This window comes from Lytechinus pictus, chromosome 4 (assembly GCF_037042905.1).
Source record: "Lytechinus pictus isolate F3 Inbred chromosome 4, Lp3.0, whole genome shotgun sequence".
Taxonomy (NCBI): domain Eukaryota; kingdom Metazoa; phylum Echinodermata; class Echinoidea; order Temnopleuroida; family Toxopneustidae; genus Lytechinus; species Lytechinus pictus.
Window position 1 is genome coordinate 9221467 of NC_087248.1, and position 26852 is coordinate 9248318.

Consider the following 26852-nt stretch of genomic DNA (forward strand, 5'->3'; position numbering starts at 1 on the left):
TAATTTCGGAGCTGACGGAAAACTGCAAATATGTCGTTGAAAAAGGAAGAATCTTCAGTTTTCAGTTATGATTCACCAATTTTCGACAAAGACTTCTTGATTGTCTTTAGCATAAAGGGCATTTGACAATACATTTTTTTCTGTTCATGAATACTACGTTCATCGCGGACCAAAAATTCCCTATGTGGAAATGTGCCACATCCATTCTTTGACACAATACACACTCAGACTGAAAACACTATTATATACACAGTATGTTTGTATCCATTTTGTCTGGCGTATACACTTATCCATAAGAAAATGTCAGTATAAGTTTATACACGCCGCACTTTGCATATACCCATTACGCATAGGGTATAACATGTGGACACTACTTTAACACATTGTATACCATAGGAGCACATACACTCTCTATATATGTATAATGGTCTACAAATACTTCGCAATGACAGTATTGTGCAAAGCAAAGCCTGTAGGCCTAAATTTACTTTTAGTGGTTACTACGACTACTCTGGTAACCTTCTCATTTACCTTACCAACTACCCATTAAAATCAACATCTACAACTATAATTTTTGTTTAACAAAAATTTACGATATGTTTTAATGATAGCTAGACTAAATCTAAGATAAAACCCATAGGGATGTTTTACTTGAGGCTGCTGTAAAGTCAGACAAACAGGACAATTATTTCTTATCCTGTAAAAAAAAGCCTTAAAAAATAAGACCCTCGCGTAGAAAAAAAAATCGTAAGTGGGGACCATGGAGACCATCATCATGTTCTGAGAAGCGCTCTGTATGCTGCACTTGCGCATCGCATAACGGCATTTTGTGTGGAAACGTGGAGCTAATTAATTTATTTTGTGATTGTTTTTAATTTTTGGGCAGATACAAGGGACGTATTTTGATGGAGGAGAGAGTTCACGAAAATTCCAAGTCTAGTAGTTCATGACAGATCAGTCTTGCCAGCAGTGATGTGAAATCCGGTAGGTATATTACTAAACTAAGTTGATGAGATCGTGGTGTCTGGTAAGACATACATTTTAGATATCCATTTACAAGCTCTGATAGAGGGGTTAAACTGATGGGATTGATGGTCGCTAAATAATACGCTACATAAAAATACAAAAAGAACAACTAATCTGTTTCGTTTCATCTTTAAAAATTGTAAACAGAAAATGTTTAAAAAATTGAATTATTTGCAGACAAGTTCAAATGAAATATGAAAATATTGAGAGATTACAAAACAGCAATGCTCATTCAAACTAGATTTCATGAATTTAAATCAAATCCAAACCGTATATGGTCATTTACCATCCAAAAGTTATTCGAGATTTAGGAATCAATCATAAGGTTTTATATTGGATCCAGAGTTTGACTGGCCAGTGATTACTTAATCACTAATTTTCTGGAGCTATTCAAAATCCATGTGACTTTGTAGCGAAATCTGATCCGCAGAAAAAAAAACCGAACCCGGAGACCCCCAAAAACTTTCTCCAGCGGAATAGACCTATATACTCAACTTTTTTAAAGAATGAATAAAAATATACACTGCAATGATTATAAATCACAATCACATAATCACCAATCGTCTATATCACTTTCATCATTAGCATAAGCATTGAAACCATAACAAAGTCTGACAAAAAAAAATGAAATTAATATGAATAGTAGAAATTACTGTTTCGCCTCAACGGACGTGTCGAAAAATATGGAAGTGAATTTACCGCATATATAGAAAAAAAAATTCAAAGTCAGTGCTAATATAAGATAGGTCATTCCAGTTAATAAGACGAAGGTGCACCTACCAACGCGGTGGTACTCGATCTTGTGTATATTTACTGGACGTGCAAATTCTCGCAAATACGGTGGAATTTTAGTATGCTTCACAGCGTACCCTCTTCACATTGAAACAATCATACGCCGATCTATCTAAATAAAAACATTGTCAAGTGGATGTTAAATAATCAAATAACTCAAACACCAATCAGGCTCTTATATCATCTACAGTGCAAGTGCGTGATAATGGTAAAACAAAAGCAATAAAAGTGACGATCATTCGATAAAGAAAATGATAATTTTCACGAGACAAACCTTCACGGTAAAAAAAAAATCTTACACATCCGACTGTAGACAAGACTCGATAAATTAATGTTGGACATAATTATTAATGAACCACATTGGGTTAAGAGTGTAATTACAGTTACATGCATTAATTAATTTTTCATAACGCTTTTCGTAATTTTTCATGACTAACAAACTGTGCAATAAAAAAAGGGTTTGGCAAACGACGTCAACCATATGCTAATGAACCACAAACGCGTAACTGCCTGATACAATTATGTATCTTTCTGTATAATTTAGATCCTTTTACTTGTTCATAAAATTCAGAGAACACTTCTGACACAGTCATGTTGACACTTTGAATATATATTCCATTTATTCGTAAAGGTCCTGCGCAAAATAACCTGCGCAAAATGTGCTGCAGTCACTGTTAGTCACATCAACAAAATCGACTTCAAACTGATCGATGGCATGTCATTCGAATTAACATTATAAATTTTGATCGGTCTGGGGTCCTTTAGTCGATGTGCCTGTGGCATTGTTGCTGATTTTAGTTTTCAAATGTGAAATAGCCTTTGCACAGATCGTATGCAGCCACTGACTTGCCCGTCGCAGCGGCGATCACATTTCCCTTAATCCCATATTTACCGCTAGCCGCCTGACACGACCAAAACGTGAAGGCGATCATTTGTCGCTTCATTTGACAGCTTTGTGGTTACTCCTGCAGGCTTTCTGATCGTCATCGAATATCTTAAGGGGAATTAAGAAATGATGGCAATATTTTAAAGTTTAAGACGTTCCTTTTTACAGATAATTTTCAAATCAACATTGATTTCTTCCATTGTTTAAAATAACCTAAGATACGTAGATTACTAGCCTTAAGCAATTTTTACACTCCTTCTATCAAAGCGTCAGAATAAAATCATATAAAAAAGTTACGGGTTGCCTGTAATTTATTGTGCTATATATGAATTCTGTTGCCGAAATCATAAAATCAAAGGGTTAAGCTGGATGTGTTATATGGCGCACCTCCTATAAGGCACGCAATCGTTATTGCTGAAAAAAAAACTTTGATTCTAGCAAATATATTTTTTCGGTGACTGAAAATTCTTTGAAATGTTCTTTGAGTACAATCAGTGAATAAAAAAATTATGATGAGGGCGGTCGTAGTGATGACATCATTCGAAATGTCTAGGCATGCAACAGAATGGTTCTCGCGCTAAAAGATATGACGTCACAAGATGTACGTTAGGACCTCCGCCTAACGTTTAGTTTAAACATGGGAAAGCTTTTTTTTACTGGCTTTACAGCTAAGTTAGTCACGTACTCTGAAATGCGCAGTATTTGTGATGTTGCTCAAGCTACATTCCATTATTTACTTCTAGCGATGAAATAACAAGTGCATTGTGCTTAGTGAACAGGCTTTACTACGAAATGTTAATGATCTAGATGCATTTAACTGATAACTCTCATACACTTTAACTGCTAGTATCATGACTATAACAATTGTCATTTACAGGAAAGATATCTGATATGCTTACAGTATTTCTCAATGCAAACCCAATCCGGTTGGCGGGTTCTCCACTCTCAAATGATTGAAGCAGTACCCCACTGATAACACGTACACATTTGATATCATTGTTACTTCACATTCATACGCTGTTAGCATTTTCACATTGAATGAATTGACATTCAATAATCAAAACATATTTCTTTCTATAATTAGGTTTTTCGGAAATGCTAGCACCTGTCGCTGTCGAGACGAACACTGCATCCGACTGTGACGTGAATGTGACCCTGACAATATGTATCTATTTATACGAAGAAGGGGCGTATCAGGGGCGGTTTCCGAGAATTCTGATCAAGAGTAGAAATCCGAAATATGAGTTTGATATAAAAATGAAAGATATGGGTAAGTGAAACTTAAACTAACAAGTCATCTCTTTTCCCATTCTTTAAATTTTCCTCTCGATTTTTATCATCCCCTTTTATATCCTTTTTTTTCATCATTATGGTCGGTTGCCCCTCCCCTCTTATCTACCATTGTGGCTCAAAAAATTCCGCGGGATATTAGTGAGGGAGGACCGTTAATAAAAGTGGGCAATTTTGACGGGTTTTTTTCTTCACATGTACGAACAAAATAATGCACCCAACTCTCCACCAGCCCCCACTTCCACGGCCTTTGAAACTCTAAAGATGTTTTCATTTATATATGTTACCGTTTATGTAAATGTAAAGAAATTTGGAAACTGGTAAGTATTGTTACTACAGTCAATTTCAGCAATCCAATTAATGGATAACATGGGTATACCTTTAAATCTCACCTTTGTCATCATTCATCAAATATGTTACGTTATAGGAGATATAAAATAATTACTCTTGTGCACCTGCCTACTCTATCGGCAAGGCTGACGATGCTTATGAGAAAATTTATACAACAAAATAAAATTTTAGTTGGTGTTTAAAAATACATCATTATGTTATGAGTAATTTCACGTGGAAATTAATTCTTACATGCCATGTGTATTTTTGATCCGTAAGAAGCTGGATCTGAATGGAATGAACTTAATCACCACAATATAACATTTTATGATTTATTATGCTCGTTTTCCACGTATCTACAGAAAATTGTGGAATGTGAACATTAATAACGAATGACCATGGATTTTCTTTTGTGTGTGTACATGCATTACTAATAAAGCAACTCCACTCTTCTGACTACTAAAATCATTTGTATTTCATTACGATTGTGCTTTACCATATGTATCACAACACACATTCACCTCAAAATGATAACTGAAAATAATGTGTTAATAACTATCTGTTAATGGATTGCATGGCCAGATATTGGATGGGTGTCGTACAATTATTACTCAAAGAATCTTAAAAACATCACCTTATTTTGAGAAAGAATGAAAAGATAATTACAAAGCCGAATTCATTACAAATGTTAACGATTCGGGCTGAAGGCCTACATTGACAACTACATTGTTAGTGAGCAAGGTGTGCATTCACATCTATTCTACAGAAGTACAGCCCAGGAAAAAAGGGTAATTCTTGCTAAGGACACTGTATAAAATTAAAGAGCAAAAGAACGGATCTTTTATTCGGTATCCGAGAACTTTTCCCAGGAATCGGGGAATCAGATTCGAAGGTTTGTAACTTGCTAAATGCAGCCAAGGAAAAGGATGGTACATTTCTGATCCTTAAATACTGGGAATTCGTTCTTTTTATTTTCTTTTTACCTGGGCTCCGTAACACAAATGTTGGTGACCATTTGCTTTTTGGCGATGACCAATCAAGTTCAGAGGTACATGTGAAATTGTGGGAAAATGAGATCCTTCAAGATTTCGATGTCATGGCTGAAGAGTTCGGCCAAAACATTTGTCATATTCACAATACATGAAATAAGTCACGCCTCCTTGATCATATTGATTATACCATTGCCCAGGTATATTTCCAATGTATTTTCTTTCTTCTGTTGCATCGTGGGTCGTCTTAATATAATAGCGAGTTTTCGCACCGCCTTGCAGAACGATTCATGAACACGGTATAAGTGTTGAAAATGCAAGTCAAATCACAATGAAAGGCTTTTTGTCAAGAATTGGTGAACCGGAGCAGCAGATCGTCCTACGTTTCGGAGCTGACGAAATTGCAAATATGTCGTTTGTCCAGTGTCCAGGACGAAACTGCTGTTTGGATTCACCAACTTTCGACAAAGACCTCATTGTCATGAAGTGCACTTGTCAACACATTTTCTATGTTCCCAAATCCGTCGTGTGAGTGAAAACTCTCTAATGTTGACACTTCGACGAACATCCTACTTCAGAACAGTCGATGTTTCATTTTCCTCCTGGTCAATGTAAAGTCATAACCTCTTTAAAAGTCCTGGCACTGGATGACACATGTTGAAGAATTCTTCCGGGTGTCCAGCAGGCTCCCATGCATGTGACTGATGTCCAGCATCGAATCTATATCACTCTCGATAGTCAAAAGCACCAAGTTTGAAGTTGATGAAGACGTCATCATTGTTATACTGCGAAAATAATGATAATGCCAAAATATGATATTGGGTTATTGAGTTTAAAGTAATCTAATATCGGCTTAAGTTGATTTCAAGTGATACCACAGTAACATCAGTTCTTTATAAAACCAATGTCAGAACTATCACAATAATTCCTAGAAACAATGAACCGTGAACACAATCATCATCATCTCATCACCATCATCATCATCGTCATGATTATCATCTTCATCATCATTATATCATTGTCATCATCATCATCACCATCATAATCAAAATCATCACATAAAGTTTCAAATATGTGCAAAACGAACCATAATGTAACAAAACCACCAGAAACTTTATACATCATAAACCAAAAACATAACCGACAAACATTCAAGCAGCGACGGCCAATCTTTTTTTCCATAGCGACGTACATATCAGCAAATCCCGGGTCGATTTATTAGGAAGAGTTACTTGGTGGGATGCCAGACTTTATTTTCAACTTTGCTGATCATAATCATGAAAATTGATTCTTTGAGTCTTTGAGTGCGGTTGGCACTAAAGATTGTGGTCAAGTACATAGCTCTACATCCGGATATAATGGCAGAACGGTGTATATAATACGAGGATGAACAGATATGTTCTTGTGGGAAAGCAATGGTACATTTATCGACTGATGCGGCAATTTTGTTCCTTGTTTTTTCAGACGGATTTAAGCTCTTCAATCTGCATCAGCAAGCTCCGTTTAAATCTGACTTGGATAAAGATCTTGAAATTGATGCAGCTTTGATAACGCTGTTGGAGTCAGCAAGATATTTCGACCAGGCCTACATGTAGAGTGAAACACATCAGCATTGTCAGTACACTTCCCCAAACCTACGTCTATTTGGGATACTGGACAGATCGTTTTACCGCATATGGCAACAAGTTAGGGGATTTAGTAATCATGATAGAACATATTTCATGCTATTTTTTTCCTTCTACTTCTACGTCAATACGATGTTTGTACAATAATTGGAGCTTTGCGAGTGGTCATGTGGTAGACGTCAATGTGCTTTGACCAGAGCTCCTAGGCACGCCAGGTCGCGATTGCATTCCATCTTTCTGGTTTCCATGTCATTATGCAGACCTTACTTTGGTTTCCACGATTGCTTTGCTGTCCGACGAACCCCGTCTTCGATCGTGAAGTCCCCTGTTGCTAACATCCTGCACAAATTGTCGCCTCATTTAGGCGACAATTTGTGGATATGGTGGAGGACAGGACACCACAAATTGTCGCCCCATTTCACTTAACACTTAACAAACAAACAAACAAAATAGGTCATGTAGAGAACCAAATGAGAATAAGACCACGTATTTATTAGACCAATTGCAAATTAGACCAATAGCAGACCAAATGGGTTAAGCCCATAAGTTATTAGACAAACGGAGAATTCGTCCAACTGTTGTTAGACCAAGTGGATAAAAACCGAATTTTCCAAGGGCTCTGCTGCTGTTCTCCCTTAAGGTAAATTGCCAGTTGGTCTAAACTCTATTTGACTAATGGCCGTTTTATAGCCTCATCTTTAACATGGTCTAATTCCATTTCGTCTATATACAACCAGTTTATTGGTCTAATTGTTATTTTGCGTATTTACCATTCCGTCTATCCGTCTAATTTCCATTTGGTCTAATATCTGATTGGTCTAACACCACTTGGCCAATTCCTTTAACAGACTTGGTCGTGACAAATGGGGGAAGGGGGTGGGGGAGGGGAGGAGGAGCCAGCGTTCCCAAGCCCTCCATTTGTTCGTCATTGCTACTAACCAATCATTGTTCGATAAATTTTGCAATTTATTGCAATCTTTTCTGACTCAGACTTACTTCCCGATCGACCACTGGGGCGGTCATCTCCAGCACTGGTCCTGTGGATCACCGGGATCCCAGTACCACAGGCCCCACGTGTGCCCGCAGCTAGGTGGCCCGACATGTCGTAGTTATTGGCCGGACGTCTGCCTGCACTGGGCAGCCTTATATCTGCACGCCCTCCCTGAAAAGAAACGAAAATAAAATTACCCAAACCAACCGAATTTAGACCACTAGCGTGACCGGTCCACTTTAAGGATACGTTTCGTCAGAAACGTATCCTTGAAGTCAGTGACCTGTACCGCTTACAACTATTCCAATGTATGTATCAGCTAGATAGAAATAGTGTACCTAATGTCCTACAAAAGAAATTTATGAGAAACAATACTTTTTATTCATATAATACGAGACAGTCAAATGACTATCACTTACCTAAATGTAGAACAGTATTTTCTAGCAAAACTGTATTTTTCACAGGACCAAAACTCTGGAATTCTCTGGACAGAGTAATAAAAGAGGCAGCTAATCTGAATCGATTTAAATTACTCATCAACAAATTTCTTCTGAATTCTTATTGATTTAATCAAATATTTTGTGAACTTTATGCTTTTCCACGGTGTTGATTATTTTAAAGTCAATATTTAATTTTGTATATAGTGTATATACATTTGTGTTGCAGTGTTTATATCTATATAAATTTATATAATTTTTTCTGATTATTTTTACTCTACTTATATCATATTACCCTTGTATAAAATTTTGATAGGGGGTCTACATTTTACAAGCTTTGCTTTTTTAGTAGGCCCCTCCACTTTTTTTCATTTCATTGGTACGTTTCAGTCCTGCATGTGTTATGCAGTTGATGCATCTTTTCATTGTAAAAATGATTTATTACGAAGTGTACTTTGATGATTTGTGGAATATGAATACACCAATAAATAAATAAAAATAAATAAATAGATTACACTGCGTTCTTTCCAGCGCGATATATGATCGAGAAAAAAAAACCTAAATGGGCCGCAAGGAATGTTTTTTTTCTTCATTAATTATCATATACATCCGGGCAGTGCTACGGGAGGGGGGGGTGGTGAGGAACCTCCCCCCCCCCCCCCCCACGTAATTGTTCAAGTAGTGAAAGGGGGCGATAGGAGAAAGGGGAAAACCAGGGGAGGAAAGAGGAGTAGAAAAGAACTAAGAAAACATGAAAAAGAAGAGTATATATACTTTAAATGTGTATTTGAATTGAACAAAAATAGGTCGTATGCCCCCACCCTCTCATCAAAATACCGGCTAGCGCAACTTCTGTATGCATCAGATCTCTTTTGGAACCAAACATATTTTACTCTACCTTATTTCTATTCTCTGTATCCCTGTAAATCATCCAATTATCCAATATGTCAACAAGAATGTGATTGAAGATGGGATTATGCTTTCTGGAAAGTATATACTTTATTTCCCAACAAGATGAATTACTAACTAAACAATAAATATACAAGGACTTACTTAGTGGCAATTTCTTCGAGGAGAAAATCCCCTTAATAATGAGCTACTGAAGACGCTCACGAGCGCAATATTATGACAAAGTTACTGTTATGTGACAAAACATCTTAAAGTTGTAGGCCCATATGAATAATGTGGGCTAAAGATGTATGAGCTTGCTGTGAGTGTACGTTAGGTACATTACAGTGTAATCAATTCAACAGAATTTTATATTCATTGCTTAGATTCCAAGCAAGTGTATCTTGCTGAGACTTTGTATTATGAATGTCATGTTTCAATTGTTAAGATTTTTGTCATAAAACCTCAAATCATATCACGAAATTAAATACATATGCACAAAAGTATGACACTTTACCTGTAAAATAGGCGGAAATGGATTAAAAACCAATAATAAATCTGTAAAAAAAAGTAATCGCGTGCTACTAAAGTAGGTCCACATAATCATTTATAATTACAACCGTAAACATAAAACATAATTCATAGAAAAATTATTGACTATGAACCTATCATAGTATTCTGTGAATGAATTTGTTTATGCAAACTAAAATTATTTTATTTGCACCTTTCCCCCTCCTCTTCATTTTTCCTTTCTTATTTACATATTTTTTTCAACCCATCTCTCCCTTTTCCCTTTTAGCCCCTGGCGCCTCGGGGCGCCTTCCCCCTTGCCCACCCCCATAAATACGCCGCTACATGGATATTGTGCATGTAGCCTCTGTCGAAAAGGGGTAGCGCTGAAATTTTCCCTGCGCATTTACAGCGTCCGCCCGCTGTACATTGCATTGAGATACTCCCCCTTCCCCTTCACCAGAAGCCCCCCATGAACCACACTGGCGGGTCTCTCTCAGGGTAGCGCGACATTTACAGACATGATGATGCCCGTATATAGACAATGAGGCTTAGAACATCAGTTTGTTTGCGTAGATAAGAACGGTAGGAGGGTATGATGATAATTGCTACTCTAATGCTGGGTGATTATTCATTGAGTTAGATATGGGGGTGATAGACAGCCACTTATCTCATTGAAAGTATCCCCCGTTTTTTATTTGATTTTGATGGTTCAAATTGTATTTCAGTTGTTTGGAGAATGACCCAAATTATTAACACAAAACTTTATTTCGTTCGTAAACTTACGCTCTGTTATACAAATCTGCTATACTTATGAGATATAAATTGCGTTTAAAAACATTGAAGCCATTAGGCGTATCTATGTTTATTAACAAAAATGAAATGAAAATCGTTTCTTTAAGCCATGAAAGTGACGAAGTTTGGAATGAAAAAGTACAAGGTACTTTTCAGTATAAATATTTCAAGATCTAATTTACTTCATTCTCATTTTCGTTCGATTATTAATTAATATAATGTAAAGCACTTTTATCAATTTATTTTCTTAAAGTTATTCATTAACCAAATATACATTGATTCATGTATATAGTAAACTAATTATTCCATCATATCTGGTAATGATATTGTCATCAAATTATTTATTTATTTCATCTTAGTTTGATAATTTTCTTTAAATCAGCTGCTCACAAAGAGAAACGATCCCTTTGAAATCTATCCAAATAATATCAGCACTATATTCCCAATAAAATCATGTTGCCGAATCGAACAAACACATTTTAGTGAAATCATCAAGAAGAGTCGAGGAAAACACTCTCCGTATTAATGCATTTCCAGCGCCTATTAAAGATTATTTGAACTAAATGATCATGTATAATACCACTTCAAAATGTAGAAATCTTTGAATTTATAATTACAATTATGGCGCCTGTTTTCAAGTACCCACTTAACACTGCTAATGGAAATAGAAACCCAACATTTTAACAATTTGAAACGTAGATTGGAGTTCGGACTTTATACTCAATAATTGCAGCATTCGACCCAAACGTAACACTTCATATTGTTACTTTAGGAACAGCTTTATGAAAAAATCTTCACCGCATGCCATTTTCTTTACATGCAACACATAGATCTTGACTACATAGTAATTAAGTTTATACGATTAAGACTTCCGAAACTGTTCTTTACGACTGTTTGTTTGCAATTCTTAATCAACCATTGTCAAATCACAAGTGAAATACAACGAAAAATCGCAAATTATCTTTATCATGATTATAGATAGCACATTGCAATAATGTTAACAATAGTAATACTAGTATTGATAATAATAATAATTACAACTTGCTTACTGGCACAGTGACACGTATAAGTCATTTTCTTTCGCTGACATTTAACTGTCATATCAAGGGAACATCCCGATTGATTGAAGACAGAAGGGGTTTATTATACACTCAATATCATTTAATGAACACGCTTAATTCATTAGATTAAACCGAGGTCATTCAAGAAGGTAATAGGATTCATTTACCGTCTTGGCGTCCACCTCATCCCCATCATGTTATGACCTACCAACTGTTATTACCAGCTCTTACTAACTTAACGATTATTGCTTCCTATTATGCCAGGGGAGCGTTTCACGAAGCATCTTGCTCTGAGCCAATCGGAATGATGCTCGCATTTCAGCACACTATTGAAATGCTGGGCAACATAGTGTCCACATAACATTTAAATTAAAAAAGATTATCCAACTCTGATGGGTAGTTTTTAACCAATACTGTGTAGTCTTCACCCAAAGCACACATTATTGGTTTAAAACTTCCCATAATTGGATAAAGTTTTAATCAATTGTTGTGTGGACAGTACTATGTTGCCAAGCATTTTAAGAGTATACATTATAACAGTAGTCAGTGAAAAGCATTGGCTGTATGTTTCATGAAATGCCCCCATGATTATCGACATGTCCTGTTACAGTCACACCAACTAAACCGACTCCAAACCGATCGATGGTATGTCATTGGTAATAACGAAATAGCTTTGATCGGTCTGGAGTTGGTTTCACCGGATTGATTGTGGTACGATATCATTGATAATCAGCAATTGATGTGAAAGGGGCACTTAAACACAAGTCAGAATACGAAATCAGTTGGGAGGGGTGTTGATACCAAGTTTTAAACCCATTGAAAAATACTGTGCATTACTTGAATTATGTAGTATTACAGATTGAATAAAGATGCAAACAGATGACAGATTTCGTCGTTTCCGAGGAACTGGTAATGATTACGAAACGGTTACCATTCAACGTGTACTTTCATCTGTTCATATCCAAATTACTAGATTACGAAACTATAGCTCAATTACCTTGAACAACCGATTTATCGCTCATATTTTGTTTGAATTTTAAGGTTAATTTAATTCCTTATCTTTTAAAAACCCACAGGGAAGAAATAAACGGACTGCCAACGTCAACATAATTTTATATAATAATCAACAAAATAAAGAAATGGACTTTAATAACTATTAATGAAGTATTATTGTTAAGCTTTGAATAGAAACAAAAATGTATATATTTTCGGGGTATTTTGTACTATCCAATGAATTCTTCCTTTTCTTAATCATTTTTGCTCCTTATTTACTTCATCACTGTGTACGTAATACAAAATCATCAGTCCTGTTAGTATAAAATATATTTTCTCAAAAACGTCATTCCTTCTTGAATGAAAAATCTTTTGATTTTTTTTCTCTCTCTTCTTTCTTCATCATGTTCATCGTTCCTAAAACTCTTTTCTGGCGCATTATAGACCATATCTATTATTATTATTATTATTTTCGGTATTACCAAGCAAAAATCGAAAAGATATCACTGCCCCCCAGATCATTTTATTCTCAAAACATCAAAAGAACCGAATTTCCCCCACCCCATTAAAATATTCCTCTCCAGTCAGCCTTACTATTTAATGTTTTGAAACGGAAACTAACCCAATCAAACAGCGGGTCTTGTTTCCTGATTTGTTTTTAAAATGTGGATTGAGAGCCTAAAATCACTTTTTGCTATTGGCTAAACACGTATAATGATTTTTCCTTTCTGTTATGACTCTGTCTTATAATGACCAAGTTGATTGTCGGTAACTTACAAAGCGTCCTATCCAAAATAACCACTTCCAAGACTACAATCTTGTGGATTGAAACCTCGGAGTCATTGGAAGTTGCCATGGAAACTAAGACTCACCAAGCAATATTGCAAATAGATTATAATTATCTACTCGATCGCTAACGAGCAAGCGAAAGTCAGTGCATCACCACGTGCGGTGATGTGAATATTCAACGCACAGCGAATGTCATTGATAATAATAACCACATGATTAACACTTGCATATTTCCTTTTACATAACTCAATAAACAATTATAATTTATCCCCAAAAAAATCAGCTAAATGCGTAAATAAATTCGTTGGCAAATTATGATTGTTTACTGCCTTAAGTAATAAAAAATATTTTTGTAATAACAATTTTAGCATTTACCCCAGACCTCGCCTACCTTGAACACAATACAAGAAGGTGGAAGATAATTGAAAACTCAAATTTTGCACAGGTTCCTTGTTCATTACTTTATTGCTAGGTTTATGCTTGTGTTGTAATGTATATATTAACACAGGTGTATTGCTTTCTTCTTAATTAACCAGCGCATCCATGGTCATTGATAGGAGTACATCCTGGGTTCCGTAACACAAAGGTTAGCGATTAATCGTACGCTTGATTTACACGATTGATTGTACATCGTAGTCAATGCAATCAATCATAGAAAAATGTTCTACGATCATTGCTAAGCTTTGTGTTATACGGGCCCCTGATCTGCGGATTCACGTGATGGCGTTGATTTTCTGGCTAGCTAACCCTTCGTGCTCATCAAATGAATAAGCAGGAAGAGCCCCCCATTGTCTCATTATCAAGTAAGAAACTATTTATGCTTGTCATAGGACCTTTTTTTTATTTGCACTAACTGTTATCATAGATTTGAGTGCCCCTTCGTAGATTAACACACAATTTGTGTGTCTGAAAGAGTCACAAGATAACCTTAGGAGTTCGTACGAATATTTCCAACAAAAGGTTTCGCTCAACATAAGTGTTTTTGGGGTTTTTTGTTTGTTATAAATCTAAGACCGTTATGCGTTATTACACCATACGAATTACACAACCTTGAAAAAAATATAAAGAAAGACAAGAGTATATATATCGCTACATCTGATATTAGAGTAGCAAATTATTAGTCAACTGCGATTGACTGCCAACTTAAGACATACAAAGACCTTATTTACAAAGTTGAAAGATGATTTGCAATTTGTCACATACAAGTACATGCTCCAGGCACAAAACTTTGCCTTTGAATTTTTAGGGGCCCAGAGCATAAAGAATTGCCATCAAACGCAACCAGCTATTCAACCAACCAAAATTGAGTATTCGGGACTTGTGTTTTGATGAGTTCAAATAAGCAGAAACGCATCACTTTCAGCCACAAGTAGATTCTACATGTACATGATGTAGTAGACTTTTAGTCACTATTTCGATGAGGTTACACTCTGTCATCATGAAAATAAGTTTTATTGACAATCAAAGGCGCCTATATTGTCGATGTCGGCGTTTGGTTTTAACGCGTGCGTTCAACAAAACTCTTTACGACAACAGGACCCATAGCGGGTAGAGCCTGTCTCAACTTTTGGTTGAGATTGTACATGAAATGCTCCTTTCTGATATAAAATAATCAGGGCCTAATGGCAGAAAGAGATACAATCAAACGCAACTCCAATATTACCGAATGAAAATCGATATTCAACCAGTCACAGGCGCGGTTTTGGGGGGTTGCCCTTGATTTTGTTTTTAAATGCGTTCAGATGAAACTCTTTCAAACGAGGCCCCAGAACTCGTGCTCACCTTTTGGTTGAGGTTTCGCTCAGTCAACATAAAGAGCTTCTTGCTGATGTCGCTTCCGATGAGGTTAGTGAAGACCTGCTTCAGGTAGGGTTCGTTCTCGAGGAAGTCGTGTAGTTGATCACGGTGCCAGGTTATGTATCGGCAGTAGGTGGAAGCCGTCAGGGTCACCTAAAGGTGTGATGGATGGAGGTATAGAATGAAAGGTTGAGTCCACCCAACAACAAACTGATTTTGATTAAAAGTGAAATATAAAAGAAGTATGACAAGGTAAAATTTTACCCAATTACAATGTAAAATTAGCAAGAAATATAATTCGATTAATTTCACACAGCAGATTTATTATGCATATAGCTTGATAAGTGATTTCCAAATGAAAGAGCCTGTTATATCACACACTCAAACGTTACAATGCGTTTTATACAAATTATATTCATAGATTTAACAGTAGAGAAGCTAGTGATTGAATAAATATGAGTAAAGTGGGCGGTAAGAATAGATTAATGAAAAGGAAATTGAGTGATGTAGAAAAATGAAATTGAAGGAAGGTCTTTGGATCTTTCAAGAAATTCCAACGACATCTAGATCGTGTACAAAAAGACTCAATGCATAAATTTTATATGATACAGTGTCATGGGTAGCTATGACATAAGGGGAGTGTACAAAGTATGAATTCTTTACATCATAAGGGAAATGTGAACAACTACATCCATCAGTCACATTAAACGAGAGTATTAAATCTCTCATTGTTTCTTCAATCCATTATTTGTCTTGCCACCAATGAATTGGTCTATTTAATTCATTAATTGTGGTAATAAATTCATTTGACGCAGATTATTGTATTATTGGTTTATTTCTCTATAATCTTGATGATCAATAGCACGATTTTTTTGGGGGGCGGTCACTTACCTGAAAAAGTTCTGCTTTTTCACTCTTCTCACTGGAGTCCCACTCGGGTGAATCTAAGAACTGTCTTTCTACAATATGATGTAAGAACTCCCCTTCACAGAAGACCTTTACTCTGCGCATGACAAAACAGTGATTTGTCACACAAAATTAATGGAGAAGTGACATTGGGAAAGAAAGATGGAACAAAATAATGTAGAAATGATTTCAAAACTTTAAATGGATAGACCATATACATGTAGCGCTTGTTTTCACATCACGGTTTTATTTTGTTATATAGGCGAAATCCAACAGAACTAAGTAGTCCCTATTACAGAAATATGTGTCTTATATGATTCAATGTTCATGTATTGTAATACTTTCTCTACATACTGTTACTTCGATATAACACAATTCTTAAAGTAATGTATGCAAATTGTCCCATAAGTGTGATAAGGGACCAAAACATTTGTTTCATATCTATTGCATAAGGGTTTACATTGAAGAGATGAAGATAAATCAACTCACTTTCCCATTAAAAGCATTGACAGGCGAACGCACTGCGATTTGCCCTCTTCTGAATAATGTTCTCCAATTTTAAGTGAGGTGATTTTTCCATAATAGCATAGTTTCTTGAAGACATGTCTTGGCACTTTAAAGGATTTGAACACTTTGTTGTAGAGTTCTCGCTGCTCCGGGGTGAGGTTCACCGGTCGCATAGTCCAGGAGAGATAGATCGTGTGACATAGATTGAGAGCAGCGAAAACAAGGCACCAGCCAAAAATGTCATGCGCGCAGATGTAATGCCACGCCCACGCGGCCATGATGACGAAACCCACTACAAACAGAGTGTGCGTCACCAACTTCGCTGTGCCGTTCGTAGAAGGTGCGGCGAAAGCGATAAGGAGAACGACTGACGCCAGTTGGAAAACGATGCTCTGTGCCGTCTCCCATGGTGGGCACGAGAACGAGCTCGATGGTGGCGGAAGCGACGTCGGTTCGACGTTCGTAGGCGGGGTTGTGACTAAAAACGGATTTTCCGACGGCGTTAAAGTCAGGGACGCCATTTTGTGCGTCGATAATTTAGTTAGCTGGAACTACTGAAGAGGCTGGAGGGAATACTTGAGATGGCATCTGGCTCACTTAAGATGATTCTTTCATAATTGATCCAGTGCCCTATCCAAGCTGTATTGATAGACAAAAAGAAATATAAATGCAAAATAAATAAATTGATTAATTAGAAGGTTAGAATATGAAGGTATGCTGATAGACACAGGACCTCCTCTCGGCGTTAAGTATCCATCCTATTTGTACTTAATCAAGATTTAATCAAACTATATGAAGCACTGATTTTAATCAATTTAATTGATAAAATTATTTTTAACATGATTGAACAAATTGATAGAAGTCTGAATTTGGCTATCTTGATTGGATATTTACACCTTAGCTACATGCATATGTTGAACAATTGGACTCAAACATGTTTTCCTTATCAGTTATTGTATCGTGCTTGATTATATTCTTGTATACCTTTATAAAAGAAAAAAAAAACAATACGAAGGCTTTCGATCAGAAAACAACTTATGGCTTCCAAGACACTAATTATGAATCTTAAGGAATTCGATCTTGCTCTAATTCCTTGTCTTTGTTATTAATCAAAGTTGCGATCCTAATCTTCCTGTACAGGAAGGCATTTTTACAAAGAGGAATGAATCCAAGTAAGCTTGACATTCAAGGGTATATCCTTCAGCTTACCGGATTAATTTCTGATTATTTTGTTATTATCATCATGATCGTGTGCACTGAAGGATGCACACGAAAAAAAATGCTTGAAATGGTTGGGAAGTACATAGTAATTACGGTTGTTTCGCTGACGCTTTCTGGAAGGTATATAATCTATTGTCAAAAGCCCTTCATGGCAAAGCAGTATCTGTCAAAAATCGGTGAAGCAAAACAACAGCGTCGTCTGTGACTCTGGACAAACGGCATATTTGTAATTTTTATTCAGCTCCGAATCTTTGGATGATCTGGGTTCACTACTTTTCGACAAAGACCTCGAAGCTGTCCATTGAGATTTGACGGGCATTTTCAATAGATTTGCTTTCTATAGAATCCGTTCCTGTTGTAAACTTGCTAATATTACCCCGGCAAGACGTTTGATATTCTGCAATTTAAAGGTATTCGTCATGATCTATATTGAAAAAAAAAAATACATTTCTGTGGTAGGACTAGTTCCTAACTAATGTCACAGTCATATCAGTGAAACCAACTCCATACCGACCAATGATATATCATTGAGAATAACGTGTAATAGTTTTGGTAGCTGTGGAGGCGGTTTCACCGTTGTGACTGCTAGATTGTTGATTGAAGATGGATGGTAGTTTTGTTTTGTTTTCTAATCATTAAAAAATGAACAATATAACTGTGCTACAAAGAAATAAACACCTAAATGAATATTTCAGCACACTATAGTAGATTCACACATTCCCTTCGAAATGTGACGTCGAAGAAAGTAAATGCTCATGAAAACTGATTCAAGCAATTTAAAAAATATCCAATCCACTGAATTGTGGCTAAGGATTTTTTTGGTATAAAATATGCTTTGTTACAATGAAGAACTTAAATGACACTGCGGTGCACTAAACATGCTAAATAAATTATGATGTACTGCCGTTCTTCACCATGTTTACACAAATCATTTCGATTGGATTTTTCACGCAGTTACTCCCACCATACATCACAATGTCAAACGGTTCGATAAACAAAATGTTTCATCTCACATCCACCTCCCCAAATGATAAGTTAGTTATCGCCTTTGATGTCTCTCATGCAACAAATTATGACAAACCAGATAAGACGTGATGAAACAACCCACGTGAGAGGTTACAAGCAAAAGATTTTTGCAGCTGCCGATTGCCATTCTAATGTCACAGCCATGATAGCGTAAACGATGTTATTTCACAGGAGCAGCCAAATTTCACCCCACTATTAAAATGTACCTACAGAGCTATCGCCAGAATCAGGGAAGTTATTTAAGTCCCATCCCCCCCCCCTCACTTCAAAAGGAAACAACATTGCTTATAAAACAATCTGACAATCAAATAAAAGGGTTTGTAGTAGCTATAAAATAGGTTCCGTTATAATTGTCAAGAAATTTGACAATAAATGGTTTTCACTTTTAAGTCTCAGAAAGTGCGAGGCACACGGGGGGGGGGGGGGGGTTAAGAGAGCTTGTTTCCTTTGTGCAGTCATACATCTACACCTGAGCTAGCCTACCCTTATAAGTTATTTGATTGCATCATTTTTCCAATGTCTTGTTTCTTTTTATTAATCCCATAAAACATTTATTCACTTAAATATATATCAATACAGGAAGTTTATATCTAACTTAGATACCTGAATGGAATCATGACTGGCCCTAGATAGAAAAGAGCCTAAATCTTAGTTCTGTAATATTGTCTTATTGCGATAAAACATGCAGAAAATTGGCTATATATATATATACATCCATATCTATACGAATAGAAGAACTGAATAGCCTACTAAAGAGCCTCTCCAGTGTTGAATTTGAGAAGGTTTCTTTATCTATCATCGAAAGCATCTGCCAAGGTATATTTGTTAGTGTTAGTTTGATAAGGTTATTGCCTGCGCCTACTTTATTCTCTATCACGCTGGAGCAAGCGGGGATATCCTTGGAAGATACCATTCTTAGAATTGCACCTCAGTAGAAAATCCTCTTGACCATTTCCATTCTCTCTACCCCCCCCCCCCCAACCATCTTTACCTTTCCCCCATCTATCTCTCTCTCTCTCTTTCTTATTTCTTTTTTTTTCTGTCTTCGTTTATTTAATTTTCTTTCTTTCCTTCCCTCTTTTCCTCTTTCCCAGACACCCTCAATTTTTCCCTCGTCTTATTTATCTCCATCCCTCTCTCTTTCTCTCTCTCTCACACACACCCTAAATTTCCCTCTCATTCTCTCCCTCTTCAATTTCATGGCGAGGGAAGGAGGGCCATCAGTTTTTATCTTCTTTTACCTGTCAATAGCTCATAGATTTGTTTAATTTGTATCTTCCAACCCTCCTCTCTTTCTCTCCTACTTTCTCTCTTTCACTATTATGACGTCTCTCTTTAATATCTCACTTCTCAATAGACTAGACAAACATGAAAATAGTTCATTAATAAGATATATAGCTTTTGGAAGATTATAGTTACCAATGGGTGATTTCAAGTTCAGTGCTGACCTTTTGGTGTTGGTGTTGGGTCAATTGATTATAAACACCAAACATAAAATGAAGATGGTCCCGAAAAGTCACTCACTAGTTGTTGAGATGTCAATAATGTGATCTGGATCAGTTTTACAAACTCAGAATAAGTTTTGAAGCTGAGGGAAGCAATCTAAATTTCAACACCAGCACCAAGGCCAACACATGATTTGAAATCACCCATTGTCCAGTTCATGCAGGTCTATTGTGCCTTACAAAGCACCTATTTAATACCAAATATACGCCCACGCTGCTATTTACCAGGGTAGACTGACGATGAGCATGATAAACATGGGTCAAACGACTCGATTTCATCTTTCTTTAACTGTTTAATATTCTTCTTCGACCATATTCTTTTGTGATTACTTATATCTTAACTAAGCTGAGACAATTTTAAAGGGTTTCATAATTATGGCATGAGACCTATGGGCCTATATCGTTTTCCGACGTACCGTAATAATTCTGGTTTCAAATTTCAATGAGCAAGACATTTGGATTTCTTTCAAAGCCTGCGTTTAACACTTTTATTAATTTGTTGATATTTCAACGCAAGGGAAAGATAAAACCTCTTTCATGTTATCATACTAACATAAAATCTCGAGAATATAGTAATTGAGTAAGAATGTAAATGCAAAATAAATACAAAATATTTTCTTGCAATAAAATGAAAATAACCCTTCTCTAACGCAAAAAAGACTGAACTTTCCAGATTAAAGATAAGCAAAATGAATCCACGAACTTAAGTCATAGCGGCTTGCTCACACACACACCCACACGTCCACACTCGCACGCGCAACCTCACACACACGCGTACAAATCCTCACTCATTATTCAAGACAAAAACATCACATGAAAATCGAGTAAAACAAAATATTTCCCTTGAAAAAAGAGAGAAAACAAAACAAAACAGTACCACAGCAGACCCTCAACCCACCCACACACGCACACACCCACACAGTCACCCCACGCATCTCAAACCCTACTTAAACTCATAGTACTTCAGCTACATATGAATGTATTGCTACATAAAGCACGACCCCAAAAATATTGATAAAAACACAAAAGCTTAAAAACTGCGTCTACTTTCATATATTGGTCTAGTGTATTGTTGTCTGGTGACATCGTTAGCACTACACTGTGACACTTCGGTTTTGCATTCATAATCTCTTCTCTGTGCATTATCTGCAAGGTATAACCGGGTATGTTTTTATGTTTTAATAAGTTAGAAACAACTTGGGTAATATCATTGAAACACCAATTATTTCAGTAAAATTGAAGGTAGATCTAACTAAACCACCAATGATAATCATACTCACAAAATCATCGTTACGTGGCCATACATCGACTAGTGCACATACTCGTATCGATGGTAATATATCACATCGCCTGATACAACACGTGCTCTCTGCCCAGCTATTCATAGCAACAATCGCTTTGATACTTACATGGCTTTTAATTCCAACCGTGTGTAGTTCCCTAATACGTACTCAGAGAAATGCAAGAAGGTGTACATCAAAGATCCATACATATCATCAGCAAGCTTTAAGAAACACACGTTTCTCTCTTCCTTAACGATTCACAAATGAAGCATTTAAAAAGAAAACACACACAAACAGCAGACGACCTCGGCGCTTATTTGCAAAGCTACAATGGCGATATCGTATGACTTACGGATTTGTGGTCAAGTTTTTCTCGCAAAATAAAAGGATGCATTTTTTATCCCGAAATGATCTATTAAAAACATTAAAACACAGGACTACCAATAAAATAATTAGGTCATCATGAGTGTCTTTACCTTGTTAGCTTTCCCGTGTGACTTCTATGGGTGTTCTATAGATGCTTTAGATTGGTATTCATTATGTGACGATACGAGCTGTATAACGTTCGGCTGCGGAACGGTAGGAATGCGAAGAACGTCATATAAACTCTTTGCGAAACAGATTGAGTTTATATCGGATACAATCCATGTAGAGCGAGAGCCTTCTGAATATCATACAGAAACCTTTAATTCATCTCATTAGATATGCTTTTTAATAAAATATTCCATTACAATTATATTTATTAGTGAAATGAATAATTTGCAATGATCTTAAAAACTTATTTATATAGTTTAAATGGTTTAAGAATTCATTCTCCAAACATCTGGCATTTCATTTTTTTAAATAGAATTCGGTATCCGATTTAACTATTTCAATGTGATCGTCCACACTTCCCATCGTTTGAAGAAACAAGATATAAAGGTCGTGATGAGAAGAAAATTATTGGAGGACATCGCAGGGAAGGATACTAATACATACAGAAAACATTAACTTCCTCTCAAGAACTTTTGCTAGTAAAGCATACGTTACGCAGTAATTTAAGGGATGAATTATTCGTATAAAATTGAATAATTACAACGATTTTAATGACCATTTTTAAGTACGGGTGACAAACTTTTATGCTCTTTGGAAAGACAGGAAAATATCTCATTGATTTTGAAATGCACAATGACAAATTCGACTAATACCTCATGTCATGTATTGTCCTAAACAATGATTGCGTGTTATTTTTCTTTCAATTACAAAAAGCAACTGCATATTTAATATAATTTACTTTTGTTGTTGTTGTTGTTGGTGTCCTTGTTTTATTCACCAGTTAACGAAATCAAATAATAAAATTCAGAGAGTTTCATTAATATAAAGTATCTTGAATGACCAACTAGTAAGCCCCCTCCCCACCCTAAAAATTAAAACAAAACACATTAAAAGTGCAACCGTCCCTAGAATAACGCACAATAGCTTAAGATAGAGCATCATGCTGTTAAACTTTGTAAAATAAAGCAAATTACGAAATGATGTAAAATACATATATATAAAAAAAGGAAAATAATTCAAATGTTAAAATCATGATCATACACAATTTATGAATTATTACACATTTTAATGTCATTTAAGAAAACAAAAAGGAAATGGAAGGTTCGATTCCTTCGCTCATGCGTTTCATAACAACAATTATGTAGTACGAACAATAACTTACGAAAGATCTTACAAAATATTTAGACAATATCTTTCACAAATTAGATTTAGTGTTATATAACAAAAAATAAAGTAGTTGCAAAACGAGTACTCGACGAAGCTAAAACACTTTTTATTACATTATAGTGGTCACATAAGATGGACTAACACGATCTTTGCTTGGGGCATGATTCGTAAAAGAAACCGGTTGCTATGGAAACGATTATAGTCGTCTTTTGCTTTGGGTGTAGTTAGATGCTTTGCCCATAGGTGAATTTAAGGTGTCGCTTATACAGTAAATCTGACCATCATGGTGGAAATATCGTGTACTTATATAAGTTCACGACCCCACTGTGAATTCATGCAATACAGTCTGCATCGCCTTCAGCACGTTTTGATAGGGGTGTCAAGTTTTCCTCCTCTAAATATCATGTAGGAGTTTGTGTCACATGATGAGTGGGTGCGTTGCCAATTTGCTAATTATAACTGATTAGTACGAGATGCTAGACTGACAGAGACCCACACATAATGATTATTGATGACAGACAATGGGGAACTACAAAGGAGTTTCTTCAAATTATGGGCAAAATAAACACAAAGTCATTCGTTTCTCTTTGCATTTTCATATTTGTTTTTACATCTACGTTTATTTATTTATCATTTATACATTTTATTCATTAATTCCATCGGTTGACTAATTTAGTTTATAATGCATTATTTCATGTTTACAATATTTTACCTTAGTTAGAAGATGATAATCATATATTGATTTAACGATTTGTTTTATGATAGGGGACTAATGTGTGCTATACTGGTGAAGAAATTGTAAAAAGGAATGATATGGAAATATATAATCTCGCTTAACCAGAATGAGTGCTTGCTAGTGACTGTTGAAATAATGTTCTGCCATGACCGGTTTTGCACGTTATAGCATTCAAGGGAGCCCTTATTCATATCTAAAAATACATTTTTCAATATTCCTTTTAAATATTCCTATTTTGACCACATTACTTTGTTCTGTTGGAAATGAAATAAAATGAATTGAAATTGAAATTGAAATTGAAATATATATATATAAACAGTATATTAGGTATTAATCAAAATCCTCAAGGCATTTTATTTGCAAGGTAATATTACCTCATCCATCCATCTCCTTTTATCATATTAAATCATTAATCTACCCATGTATTGATTCATTAATCCATTTCTTAATCTAGAGGATGAATATTATAATCGTACAACAAATCCTACGACAAATAATGAATATTTGCAACGTTTAATTGTGAGCTTTACTTGGGTCCCATTGGTGAAGAAATTGTAAAAAGGAATGATATGATAATATATAATCTCGCTTAACCAGAATAAGTGCTTGCTAGTGCCTGTTGAAATAATTTTCTGCCATGACCGGTTTTGCACGTTATAGCATTCAAGGGAGCCCTCATTCATATCTAAAAATACATTTTTCAATATTCCTTTTAAACCAACTATTAATCTTTTTTGGGTGTCATATTTGTTCCGTTTTTCTCTAGTTGCATTCAATTTATTTGTCCTTTTTTTTCTTTTCCACTGCTTTTTTCAATTTTATTTCTCAAAAATAATATACCTTCATTCATATCAATACTTTTTTGTATTATTCTTGTATACTTTTTGTATTATTCTTGTATCATTCTTTTGTACTATTTTTTTATTATTCATTTCTAAATAATACGCATTTTTCTCCAGTTGTTTATATTTCACATTCACTTTTATATTTCATTCATTCACTCTTGTTTGCTCCGTGTATGAATGGGGAAATATGATAGATATACCACTGCTGAAATTTATAATGAGAGCACCATTCCCGAGTTAAGCTCTATACCTATATACTGGAATTCCTTTGAGAATTTATCCGAGAATATTACAGAAGTGGATCTAGAGGGGGGGTGGGGGGGGGGGTTGCAACCCCCCCAAAAAAAAAAAAAATCCGGGGACCATTTTTTTAAATCTTATCTTTTTTTTTAAACTTGTAATTTTATTTTATTCTATTTCTATGTATTTATTTTTCAAAAATTTTCCCTACTGTCGGAGGGGGGACACCCCCCTCCCACACCCTCCCCCCTCGCTCGCTCCGCTCGCTTGGACTCGGTCGCTACGCTCCTTCGCATACCACCCCAACCCCCCCCCCCCTTTATAAAAAGCTGGATCCGCCCCTGTATTACACATAACGGGACTTCAAGAGATATTCTTGGAATAGATCTGCTATAAAAAGGGAGTCCTTTGTGATGCCTGTTTCAGCAATTATCTTCCATGAATGATTTCACAGGCCCGTATTCTGAAATCGGGTTTAACTTAAACTCAGGTTTAAAGTTGTGGTTTAAGTATGGACAGCCAATTGTTACATAATCACTAACAATAGAGATATAATACTTCAGCTCATTCGGCTCTCAAATCATTCATAATTGTGTAGGAAGTATAAATAGATGATTGTCTTCACCATCGATGAATTAGGAAAGAGCACAGTAAACATAAGAAACATACAACTTACTAAAAAAATTGATACTTTTGGCTTCCCATACTTAAACCACAACTTTAAACCTGAGTTTAAGTTAAACCCGACTTCAGAATACGGGCCACAGTGTCCATCGTAATTAGTGAGGTGGAATTTAAATGGATACTCTGCTCATGATTTAGTTTTGTCTATTGAATTTTATCATCATATTGTATATGCATTTATCAAGTTATTTATGTTTATCATTTATAATATAGTCTCTTATATTTTATTTCTTGGCTTTTCGATTGTTTCTGTCTTTATTCTTACATATAGGTCCAAAGGTGTTTATTCGAATCATCATGTCTCTACCCTTTACGACTGTACATGAATTCACTCCTTTGCTTTAATTTTTAGTTCAACTTTATTTATTATTTGAGTCATTTGAAATCAGTTCATAATTATATCAATCTTTTCGTGCATTTTTTTATATTTATTTCATCTGCAAAGTGTGCAATATAAATCATTCTCACGTTACATTTCATGAAATAACGGAAAGCAACGTGAGAAACACTTAATGCGTGGACACGGTATTACACTACTCAAAAAAAGTTAAGGACCACTTTTTAAAACGTACATAAAGATTTTATACAAGGTGTTTTATTTCTGGAAATACCTCAGTACAACTGTCCTAAATGTCCTTAAACACGCTGTAATCAATTTCACGCATGGGTGGTTTCAGTTGTTGCACAATGTCTCTCGCATCACTGCACATCCTGAAAAGTGGGCCCCGAGGGGTATCAGCTACCGACATGAAGTGGTAAAAACGAATGTCTGAGTGTCTTTCAGGCAGTTCAGTAACGAGTGTGACCACCTCCTGCAGCAATAACGGCTTCACAGCGCTGTCTCATGGAGCTGATGAGGCGATTGATGTCTCTGACGTCCAGTGCATCCCATGCAGCCTCCAGAGCCACACCCAGCTGCTGCAGTCCAAGTGGATGGGCTTCGAGCTGGTCGAGACTCCTCCCCATCATGTCCCAGACGTGCTCTATCGGGTTTAAGTC

General features: G+C 35.9%; 1 protein-coding gene across 4 annotated transcripts in view; it reads right to left on the reverse strand.

Annotated features, from left to right (window-relative positions):
- Nucleotides 1-3678: 3678 nt before the first annotated feature.
- Nucleotides 3679-26852, reverse strand: part of LOC129259595 (popeye domain-containing protein 3-like) — a 30104-nt gene continuing 6930 nt past the window's right edge. The window contains exons 1-6 of one of the 4 annotated variants that reach the window (XM_064098324.1): nucleotides 22124-22261; nucleotides 16595-17251; nucleotides 16091-16202; nucleotides 15185-15352; nucleotides 7935-8100; nucleotides 3679-6098 (exon numbers count right to left, since the gene is read on the reverse strand). In XM_064098324.1, the coding sequence (XP_063954394.1) occupies nucleotides 6094-6098; nucleotides 7935-8100; nucleotides 15185-15352; nucleotides 16091-16202; nucleotides 16595-17133 (990 nt within the window). In that variant the 5' untranslated portion in view covers nucleotides 17134-17251; nucleotides 22124-22261 and the 3' untranslated portion in view covers nucleotides 3679-6093. Of the gene's footprint in view, nucleotides 6099-7934; nucleotides 8101-15184; nucleotides 15353-16090; nucleotides 16203-16594; nucleotides 17252-21644; nucleotides 22262-26852 lie in introns of those variants that run through there. The other 3 variants (XM_064098326.1, XM_064098325.1, XM_064098327.1) reach the window with 3 other exon arrangements.